At 35.0% G+C, this 12,062-nt stretch overlaps 2 protein-coding genes across 4 annotated transcripts in view; one reads left to right on the top strand and one right to left on the bottom strand.

Annotated features, from left to right (window-relative positions):
• cemip (cell migration inducing hyaluronidase 1) overlaps nt 1-12,062 on the bottom strand; it is a 1,140,081-nt gene that overhangs the window by 718,755 nt on the left and 409,264 nt on the right. The window lies entirely within an intron of this gene.
• On the top strand, nt 3,246-11,952 carry mesd (mesoderm development LRP chaperone). 3 transcript variants are annotated; one of them, NM_001080704.1, is given in 5 exon segments: nt 3,246-3,483; nt 3,566-3,603; nt 7,075-7,307; nt 9,136-9,369; nt 11,515-11,952. In NM_001080704.1, coding segments are annotated over 4 exon segments (480 nt in total). In that variant the 5' UTR covers nt 3,246-3,483; nt 3,566-3,591; the 3' UTR covers nt 11,516-11,952.

Below are 12,062 nucleotides of genomic sequence, written 5' to 3'. Positions count from 1 at the left end.
CTGTGTGTCAGTTGTACAGCTGCGCAGGGCACCGTGCCATTGGGTGGGGTGTCCTGAGAGGAAGCTGCTCCGATTCTGTTGAATGAACCTCACACTTCATATGCGGTCCATGCACATAAACTACAGAGAAAAAAAAATCCCAAAATAAAACATTTTAGTTTGTTATCCAGAGTGTTTAGTTTTAACAGTTTTATTATTGGATAAATATATGCATTATACATGCACTTTTGTTTAAATGCAAAAATAATTGAATTATGCATTAAAAAACTGGTGTAACAGTGTTATGCAAACATTATGCATGCAGATTTCAAGTGCAGACATACTAAATAAAATAGAAAAATATATAAACCATCATTAATTATTAAAAGCACCAATCAAAAATAAATGTTTTGTTGGTTAAAATATCAAATGAAGCACTTTAAAGGTTACAAATGTCTTATTCATAAAGCTGTTTTTAATCTTTTTTTTATTAATTTTATTAATATACACTGCAAAAAATGCTTTTCTTACTTAGATTTTTTGTCTTGTTTCTAGTCCAAATATCTATAAATTCTTAAATCAAGAAGCATTTTCTAGACAAGTAAAACATACTGTCTTGTTTTAAGAAATAATATGCCACAATGAAGTGTGTTTTTCCTCAAATCAAGCAAAATAATCTTGTTTTTAGCTTTGTGATAAGATTATTTTGCTTACCCCATTGGCAGATTATTTAGCTTGATTTAGGGAAAAATTCACTTTATTTTGCCATACTATTTCTCAAAACAAGATTATGTTTTGCTTGTCTAGAAACTGCTGCTTGATTTAGGAACTTTTAGATATTTGGACAAGAAACAAGACAAAAATTTATTTTATTATTTTTTTATTTTTATTTTTTTTAAAATTTTTTTTGCAGTGTTGGCTTACCTTAGTACACCAAAACTCACAGCTGTAGTTTTATATACATTCATAGAATAAAATATCAAAAGAAAGCATAACATTTTATATTTTGTTACCTCTTATTTTGGTATGCAGAGCATTTAGCAGTGACAGTTTTTTTTCTTCGTAGAATTAATCTGAAAATAATGCATGTACTTTTGTTTAAATGCAAATATGATTGAATTATGTGCAAAAGAAAATAAAATAAGAAATAAACCAAACAGCTATAAAAGTCTAATGTTACTAACAGCATGCATTTTTCAAGACATTGTAGAATTACGCACGTTAAATAAAAATAAATTAATAAACCAAAATTAATAAAAAGTGCTCCCTTCAAAATTAGGGTAATAATAATAATAATAATAACAATAACAATGTGAAGCACTTAGAACCCCTCAAAACATGTTTATTAATTAATTTTAACCATTAATTTTACAGCCTTTAGTCACGAAACATTCATTCATTCATTAACCTTCCTCATAGTCCCTTTACATTTACATTACAGTTTAAATGCAAATATGATTGAATTATGCATAAAATAAAATAAGAAACAAACCAAACAGCTATAACACTGTCTATGCACTTTCAAAATATTGTAGATTTATGCATACTAAACAAAATAAAAATATAATATATACACCAAAATAAATAAAAAAGTGCACCCTTCAAAATAAGTGTGTTGTTAAGTATATAAAAAAAATAAATAATAATAATTATTATATTTTAAAGCACTTAGAAGCCCTCAAAATGTGTTTAATTCATTAATTTGAACTATTCATTTTAAATATTATGTACAGCCTTTAGTCACTAAACATTCATTTATTCATTTTCCTTCCCCATAGTCCCTTTCACCAGTCCCCTCACCAGAGGTCATCACAGCGGAATGAACCGCCAACTTATCCAGCATATGTTTTACACAGCCGCAAACCAACACTGGGAAACACCCACACACTCTTGCATTCACACACATACACAACAATTTAGTTTATTCAAGTCATCTAAAGCACATGTGTTTGGACTTGTGGGGGAAAATGGAGCACCTGGAGGAAACCCACAGCAACACGGGGAGAAAATGCAAACTCCACACAGAAATGCCAACTGGCCCAGCTGGGACTCGAACCAGCCACCTTCTTGCTGTGAGTTGATAGTGCAAACCCCTGAGCCACCGTGCCGCCTTTAAAATATGAAATAAAGCATTTTGAAGGTTACAAATGTCTTATTCATAAATCTATTATTTATTAATTCATTTGAAATGAACGTATATACAGCCTTACCTCAGTAAACCAAAACTATAATGTTTGTTTTCTAAATATATACATTTTTTATATTTTAGTGTTTCTTCATTCGGTATTTATATAAATCAAAGACATTTGTATATACATTCAGAGAATAAAATGTCAACATTTTAATATTTTGTTTTATATGGATGTTTTATATGGAAAAAAATTATATTAATTATTGTTGTAAAATAATGAGTTAATACGTAAATTTAGTAAATTACTAAGCAGCATGGGAGATCAGAAAAGGCTGCCTTGAATAAAAATATAAAGAGAAAAGAATATATATATATATATATATATATATATATATATATATATATATATATATATATATATATATATATATATATATATATATATATATAATATACACACTTTTGCAGATGTATGTAAATATTAGTTTTTATTTTATATTATATTTAAATCATATATTTTCAGTAAAGGTGTCACGGTGGCGCAGTGGGTAGCACGATCACCTCACAGCAAGAAGGTTGCTGGTTCGAGTCCCTGTTTGCTCAGTTGACATTTCTGTTTGGAGTTTGCATGTTCTCCCCGTGTTGGTGTGGGTTTCCTCTGGGTGCTCTGCTTTCCCCCACAAGTCTAAAGACATGCGGTACAGGTGAATTGGGTAAGCTAAATTGTCCGTAGTGTATGTTTGAGGATGAGTGTGTATGGATGATTCCCAGTTATAGGTTGCAGCTGGAAGGGCATCCGCTGTGTAAAACATATGCTGAATAAGTTGGCGGTTCATTCCGCTGTGGCGACCGCAGGTTAATAAGTGACTAAGCTGAAAATAAAATGAATGAATATTCTCAGTAACTTTCCCCATGGTTTCTCCACATATTTTCGTTTTACATGCTCAGGTTAGTGTAAATTAAGATTTTAGGGGACAGCACAGATATTACAGTTTTCTTAAATGATTTTAATACTCACTGTTTATCTTAATAAAACGTTATCTCGCAACAAATAAGTAAAAGAAACAAGGCAACTATAAACCATGTGACCACACCGACACACCCTCTTCCTGAGACGAGCGGACGGATTTCATCCAATCAGCGAGCTCCAGGTTTAAAGATGGCGTCTTCCGTCGGCTGCAGGACTCTGTCAGTATTGTTTTTACTTGTATTATTCATAACCGTTCATTGCACAGATACTAAACCCAAAAAGAAGAAGGATATACGGGATTATAATGATGCAGATATGGCCAGACTGCTGGAGGAGTGGGAGGTAAGAGCGAATTTACCTTAACAGCTGCAGTCATTCGGTCATGTGCCTCAAATGTACCACGGTAAGTTGGTGTTACATTCGCACATTCGTTCATTTTAACGGTCTTTCTACATTGCTTACGATTTGCAAATGACGTTTTTCAGAAATTATAACGTTATAATTAAGGAGAATGTCCGAATGTGTGAGTATTAAATCAAATTTACCTCAATCAGTAGCTGAAATACCATCAATGCTAACGTTACTGCACAGCCCCAGTAAGTTAACGTTAACTGAATATCCTCCAGACTAACTTTTAGAAACGTTTGGTTTTCTATTTTGTTTATGTTGCTTTATGATGTTAACGTCAACCCGACACTTTATTTGTTGTAGTAATAATAAATTTAGCTAAAGTTTTATATTCGCACATTCGTTCAGTGACAATTAGTGACAGGCTCTCTGCATTGTTTACCATAGTAAATTTAATATTCGGTCTGAAATCGCATGTAAATGTGACAACATTAACACTATTTATTTCAGTGAAGAATGTTCTACTTCTGTAGTCATGGCTGCTAATATGATTTCACTATTTAAAGTCTGCAAATAATATTTTACTGAAATTATATTATTAAGAAGAAAGTCTGAATGTGCGAATATAAAACCAACTTTACCTCAATCAGTAACCGCTGAAATACCATCACTGCTACAGCAAAACCACAGTAAATTAATATCCTCCACACTAGCTTTCCGAAACATTTACTTTTCTACTTTATTTCTGTTGCTGTATGATGTTGATTTCAACCCGACACATTATTTGTAGTAATAATAATGCATTTTGGTAAAGTTATTATATTTGAACATTCGTTTACTGACAGGCTCCCTATATTGTTTACCATTGTATTTTGAATATTCGTTCAGAAACTACATTAGTACTATTATTTGAGCGTGAACAATGCTATACGTTGATAGACATTGGCTGCTAATATAATTTCACTATTTACAATTTGCATATAATACTTTTCTGAAATACTGTTAAGGATAAAGTCCCAATATATGAATATAAAACCAACTCAATTACTCAATTCATGAAATTCACAGTTTAGACAAAGAAATAGTAAAACATCAATCACAGTGACGTTTTTTTAGTGAAGGTGCAAGATTTATAATTTAAATGTCTAAATTTTGTCTTGAATTGTTTTATTTTATATTCTTTTGTAAATATACTGAATAAATAAAATAAAAAAAGATAATTTCAGATAGATTTGTAGATAAAAACAGCCAAACAATGTTATAGCAGGAAAGCTTTAAAATGTTTTTGCATATTCACTCATTTTATTGGGACACTCCTTAAGTCAAAGGTTGCTTTCAAACATGGTTTACTGAAGAAAAAGAAAAAAACCACAGATATGTGCATTCATAAAGTGTTTAATTGTAATGGGATAATTTAAAGGTAAGCTGTTTAAATATTACTTAGATTTGCATTATAAGCATAAGTGTATAATTACAAAAATATAAGATAAATGTTTAAATTTAGGTAATTTACATAAAAGCAAACAAAAGTTGATCAAAGTGCTTCACAATTACATACTGTGTACCCTGGCCTACACACAAGTTTTGGATCAAATCCTGAGTTTAGGGCTGCATTATCGATATTGCAATGTGCGCATCACCAGTAGTCACAACGCAAGATCTGCAATGTTGAGTCTAGGCATGGGCCGGTATAAGATTCTGATGATATGATAACTTTGTATAAAAAAAGTCAAGGTTTCTTCTCTAAAATATATATATTTTTAAATGTCTGGGTTAAAAAAACTAAAGATTTTTATTCCCCTTTGAATACAAAATATTTCATTTTTTTGTAAGATTTATAATATTTTGGAGCAGTAAACATGTCAGGCTAAATAACGAAAATGAATCATTGACTTCTGCTGTCTTCATTATTAAAAAAAAAACAGATTTCTTTATAATTTAAAACAGCATCTTCGGAGATCTTTTCAGCAGAAGATACTGTTGTTCTAAAAAAAAAGAAAAGAAAAAAAAAGTAAATTAAAAAAATCTTACATATACCATGAATTACATGAATTATAGTTGACCAGAAGCCACAGAACATGTGATTTATTAACCATGCTAAAATGAACCATAATAGAGTGAAAGTTGATCATTTGCATGTGTTTTTATAGCCTTTGATTGTGCATTTTTAAGAGTGTTTGGGGACAAAAAAAGTATGTTTGGAATTTATAACATAAGATTAATTGTTTTTAATTACTTGAATGTTTCTAGTCCAAATAACTACATTTCAAAGTGAAAATAATATTATTTTAATTACCCCATTGGCAAATGATTTAACTTGTTTTAAGGAAAAACTCCTAATTTTGACTTATTTCTTCTGAAGCGAAAATAAAACGATATTTTTACTTGATCTAAAAAAAGTTTTAGAAATTTGGGCAAGAAACGAAATGAAACAAAGCAATACTTTTTCTGCATTGTGATTATTCAATTCCTGTATCTGAATGTACAGAACTCTCCAGTTCTTACCCAGTAGGGCAATTTAAACAATCTTGTGACACTGTAATGATATCGCAGAATAATAAAATATCGCAATATCAGATTTTTCCATCATGCAGACTTACTGGAGTTCAAGCAAAAGTTTGTATCAAGCGTTATAAAACCACTTGATTTGATCTTTACTGCACTCATGTGTCATGTGATTGGCTGCCTGCTGCACTCATGTTGTTTGATTGGTTATTTGGTGCACTCGTGTGCTGTGGGATTGGCTGTTTACTGCAATCATGTGTTGTTTGATTGGCTGTTTGGTTCACACGTCACACTTTCAGCTCCATGCAGTCCAAAGGTAATCTTAAACTTTGAATTAACAAAGACGATGAGTTAACAAAGCAAGTTCATGCACTCTAAATGTGTAAAACCACTTAAACGGATCTTAACCCACAAGGGTTTCTTTGTTTTTGTCAACTTGAAAGTGTTTCCTGGGTAACAGGGAAGCCTCTTCAATGTCAACTATGATGTTCAGAGGTAAGAGTAAAAAACACACAGAAAGCAGAGGGGTATTGCACTAATATAGAGTAAAGAAAGCCAGGATAGCAGAAAAAGCGTGGCTTGACCTAGTTTAATCAGCACATGCTGGCTTAGTCTGTTGCACATTAGCTGATCCAGGAAAAGAAAGTGCTGCTTTGTCAAGCCTGGTATAGATAGTAAGGATTAGTCTTGTCATGATAGTGTAATATCGGTACAGGAATTTTTTAAACATCCATTTCCCACTAACATTTGAGCTCTGTTGAGCGTGTTCTTAAACACTGCTGATTCGCCATTGTGTTCATATGCCTAAAAGAAATGTAATTGGACGTGAAGGGCATCAGTTCATCAAGTGCAAACACATATACAGGAACACTGAAGCATTTTAAAGCCTCGAAGATTAGCTCGTCTGTTTATAAGCTGACATTCGAGCGATCCGCTGGATAATCGACTGAACTTCGTGGCTTTACATTCCCTCTATCTCTGTTTGCACTCGGTGAACAACAGGATGATCTCCACAGCCAATCACAATCATTTACTCTGCAAGTAAACTAACTTTTGTGCAACAGCCCTTAGATGTTTTTTTCTAGCAGTGACGTCAATAAATCATCAGCGTTTCTCATCAGCATCTTCTCATTTATTACAGAAAGATGACGACATTGAGGAGGGAGACTTGCCCGAGCACAAAAGGTCTCCTCCACCAATCGACTTCTCGAAAATTGATGCCTCCAAACCAGAAGAGCTCTTAAAGATGTCCAAGAAAGGCAAGACCCTGATGGTGTTTGCATCAGTGTCAGGGAACCCCACAGAGAAGGAGACTGAGGAGATCACGGGTCTGTGGCAGGGAAGCCTCTTCAATGCCAACTATGATGTTCAAAGGTAAAAAACACACATAAAGCAGAGGGGCATTGCACAAATATAGAGTTAAGAAAGCCAGGATAACCTGGGACGTGTTTAATCGGCACATGCTGGCTTCGTATTTTGTACATTAGCTGATCCAGGATAAGAAAGTGCTGCTATGTCAAGCCTGGTGTAGATAGCAGTGATGCATGCACATTTGTGGCATTCTTAAGCCAGACTCAGGATCGGTCACAGAACAAATAAAACAAATACAGATAAAACTTGATGAGAGCCATTTCTGTAACGAGTTGAAAAACAACCAATCTGGCAACTCCCATGAGTCCCACTTATCTGACAACTGTTGTTAGTTTTTGCAGAGACTTGACAGAAATGTATGAGGTGATGAAACGTCGTCTAAAATAAGTCACTTGTGACTGTTACTCGATGAAGATTAATTGCAATTTTATCTGATTAGTTTCTATTTAATTGTCATCAGTGCTTTTTAAAGGTGCAGTAGGTGATCTGCCAAAATGCTCAGCTACGCCTCCTGAAATTGCGAATGCGTCAACCGCGACACGACAGATACAACCCACTAGTTCATGCCATTCCCCAGTTATAAGTAAATAGTGGTTGGCCCGGCAGGCGTGCAAGAATTTCACTTATTAAACCACACTTACAAGCTATTTCAGAGCGAATATTCAAACTAGCATGGTAAACAGTATAGGAAGCGCGTCACAGGCTGTCATTGTTCAGAAATGACCCAATGTGAATATAAAAGCAGCTTCAGCTCAGTTAAGCAGACTAGGCGGAATAGCGCTATTTACTGATGTTTTGTTGTTAAACTAAATATACATCTACATTATCGATGCTGTAAAAGGCCCTTATCAAACCAAAAATAGTCAAATCAAGCTTTCACCGGGAGATTTCAGTGGCTGAACAACACGTCTGTGCATAAAACCCATTCACAACACACTCTACATCAGCTCTGCATGAAGCTAAAATAGTTTTAAAACAACATTACCTGTATAAGAGAAATACCTCAGCCATGGTGTCGTCCTTCCTTCAGTGTGCAAAAATAACTCGGGAGTAATTCAGGAGTTTAAAAGATTTCAATTCAGCATTTGATTTCAATCTGCATTTGCTGACAGATTGAGTTACTTATCGCAATTATGGGAGATGTCGGTCTGACAATATTTAATTGGATGAACATTTTTTAGTTTTATGCCTTATCCAGAATATAAAAATACATATAAACACATTTAGATCATTTACTGTAATCACTACTATTGTACTGTGAAGAGACTTTCAGCCAGCACAACAAAAAAATGTTTCTGAAGACAATCTAATCTTTAATCTAATTCATTTCGGTTTTCTTTCTTTATAATTGATTTTGTTTAAAGGGGACCTATTATACCCCTTTTTACAAGATTTAAAATACATCTCTGATGTCGCTAGAGTGTGCATGTGAAGTTTTAGCTCAAAATACCACACAAATAATGTTTTATAACTCTTTGAAACTGCCCCTTTTAGATTTGATCCTAATTGTGCTATTTTGAAGACTGTTGCTTTAAATTCAAATGAGATTGTGCTCCCAGCCCACTTTTTAAAAGAGGGTGGAGCTATAAACGCCTGTGTGTCAGCATAGTGGCAGATTTCAACTCTAATGGTGGATGACTTCTTCTTACGCAGGGCTGTCTATACGCTAATGAGGGAAAGATCATGAATAGTGGGCGGGGCTTTCCACCTCTGATGACACATGCAAAGGGAGAATGTCAATCAAAGTGTCTCTACAAGTGTTTTTAATACGAAAGGATCTTATGAAATGCTGTTTTGTCACTACAGTCACCGTTTGTGCTCTTCTCGTTAGGTTTGTGGTGGGCTCTAACCGTGTAATCTTCATGCTGCGTGACGGCAGCTACGCCTGGGAGATTAAGGACTTTCTGGTGTCCCAGGACCGCTGTGAGGACGTGACCGTGGAAGGACAGGTGTTCCCTGGCAAAAATGCCAAGAAAGATGCCAAGGGGAAAGAGCAAAACGAGACCAAGAAGAAGGGTGACAAGAAAGCAGCCAACCGAGCGAACAAAGGCAAGCAGGAGCTTTGATACACTGGTGGTGTTAATGGGACTGAAGGAGCGTTTCTCCAGCAGGTGTTACCAGCGTACTTTGATGCACAGGTTACGAAAGCAAATCAGCCGTTCAGTTACTGTAGCTAACTTTATTATGTTTTCCACAGTCCATATCAAAGAATAAATCACTTTTATAATTACGTCATGCATTGTATTGATTGTTTTGTAATACTTTTACTAGGGTTGGGCCGATAGACGATAGACCCGCTCGCGAATAATACACACTTGCCCTGTTTACACTAGTACTTTCTTAGTATTAAAATGGCCATTTTGAACAAAAACTATCCACATCCTCACCGTGTTTTACCTAGCATTTCTTAACAGCTCTCCAACCGCTGCAAACGCAAATCATGTGACCACACGCACAGCCATACACACGTATAGCCACACACAGGCTGTTTCTCAATATGCGTTCTTCAGCGGTCTTGCGTCCTCGTGTTCTCGTGAAACGTCATCATCAGCTGCCTAAGTTCAGTTCCAATACTCAAGACCGCAAGTACGGAGGACGCGTGAAACTTCCCGGATGTGTTCTTGATATCGAGGATGCACTGATGCAGACTTGAGCACCGAACTCGCTCTGGAAGTCCCAGAAGTCATTGCGACTGGAGGTGGGAAGCGCTGCATTTTATCTAGATTTATTATTAAAGTTCATAGATATGAACTATTTACCTCAGGAGTTTCCCTAAATGAAACGGTGAAAGTAAACATTACCATGAAAATCTTAATAAAGGAATAAACACATTAAGGGTGTTTGTTTGCTGAAATTCGTATTGAAATCTGTTTTATTTATATTGTGCAACATATATTTATAATGTTTTTATGCAAAGTATATATTTTGAAAAGGGGAAAAACAATAAATCGATGTATGAAGGCTGTAATGTTTAAATAATTTACCACTTAAAACACGTAAAGGTCATGTGACCATCAGGAAGAACGTAGCATCTCAATTCTCAAAGGACGCGTTTTCTGCCCTCGCGGTCTCCTGAGTTCGTTCTTCCGAGGACACCTGGCAAGACCGGTCTCCACAAGAGCACAAGTCCGTTCTCTGCGTTCTTGGAATTGAGAAACAGCCACACTGTCTTGTGCTCATCTGAGTTCCAGAGAGCAGTGCTCGTCGGACAGTTTATCAAGGATGTATCGCTGGATTGCGTCTCACTATAATTGTGATACTTAATTAATCTTGTTTCTATCTAACGACTCTTCAGTCTTTCGAATCTATAAGGTAACAACACCGCGTCAGGACACTGCTTCAGTCTTTCATTTTCACAATAAGTCATTTTAGTGAAAACCTCAGATACTGTTGGTTGAGCACCTTTTTAACCGACCAACCTCCCGTGGAAAAAGTGATTGACATTTGTGTGCAACTTATCTTTATTTATTTATGATTTGTTCATGGGTTAAACAAAGACCATGCGGGTCAGGTAGTTGAAACAGTGGGCTACAAATAATTAATTTGTTATGAATTAATTAATTATTCATAAATAAATAATTCACCTCTGCCTATGACGATGATGCCATCGTCCATCGCGATGTTTCACATTAGACATCGTACCATGCCAAATTGGTCGACATCGCCCAACCCTAACTTTTACAGTACGGTTGTACAATTTATCATGTATGAATGATAAACATTGCGTCTCATTGACTAATAATTGCGTATGTTTTTCTGAATTCATATGCACGTTTGTACTTTTCATCAAAACTTTTAACCTAATTCACAACACATGCAAAGTAGGGGTGTAACGGATTACGGCCCACACTTCAGAAAGCACGTGACCCGCGGATTAATAACTTTTTTGAACTTGTAGTTTAATCCAACATTTATAACAATCGCTGAGAGATCGCCTCCCGTGTCATTCAAATCACGTGAAAGGATTTAGGCTTCCCTGTAAAATATAACGATGACGGAAAAAGGTTATGGTGGGACCTAAATGTTGTCTTAGGTAATTAATTTAAGGTGTCACTGTTTGTTTTGCCTGCATTGATGCATTCAGTTTAAAGCTGCACAATTAAACATAAAAGGTTTTGATCTCAATTCAAACCCATGCAACATGAATGATAAATGATAATGCGCCCAATCCATCCATTCAAATCTGCGTTTGATTGAGATGAACTCACCCATACACTCATTCACACACATTCATTACACTACGGACAGTTTAGGTTATCCAATTTACCTGTACCAAATGTCTTTGGACTGTGGGGGAAACTGGAGCACCCAAAGGAAACCCATGTTAACACAGGGAGAACATGCAAACTCCACACTGAAATGCCAACTGATCCAGCCGAGGCTTGAACCAGCGACCTTCTTGTAATAAAGAAAGAAACTCATAAAGGTTTGAGACAAGAACGAGTAAAGGATGACAGAATTTTCAGTTTTGGGTGAACTATCCCTTTCATTGGCCACAAGGTGTCTGTTGTGCTAAAAATATATATATACATTATTTATTACTTTGACTGAATTAGCAGGCCATTTTATTACATGTTCAATTGTATAATATTAAAAAATAATGTAAGTGCCTTTTTATTTATTAATAAATGATACGTTTCCTTTTTAATCTGCCGCATTATTTTTCTCATTCGTTTGTATTTTGCTATGGCCAATTACACTGTATTTGTGTATTAATTTACCATATTCTCTTAATAATTCATTCAAATCCATATTCTC

This window comes from Danio rerio, chromosome 7, assembly GCF_049306965.1.
Source record: "Danio rerio strain Tuebingen ecotype United States chromosome 7, GRCz12tu, whole genome shotgun sequence".
Classification (NCBI taxonomy): domain Eukaryota; kingdom Metazoa; phylum Chordata; class Actinopteri; order Cypriniformes; family Danionidae; genus Danio; species Danio rerio.
This window is presented reverse-complemented; position numbering and strand designations above follow the sequence as displayed.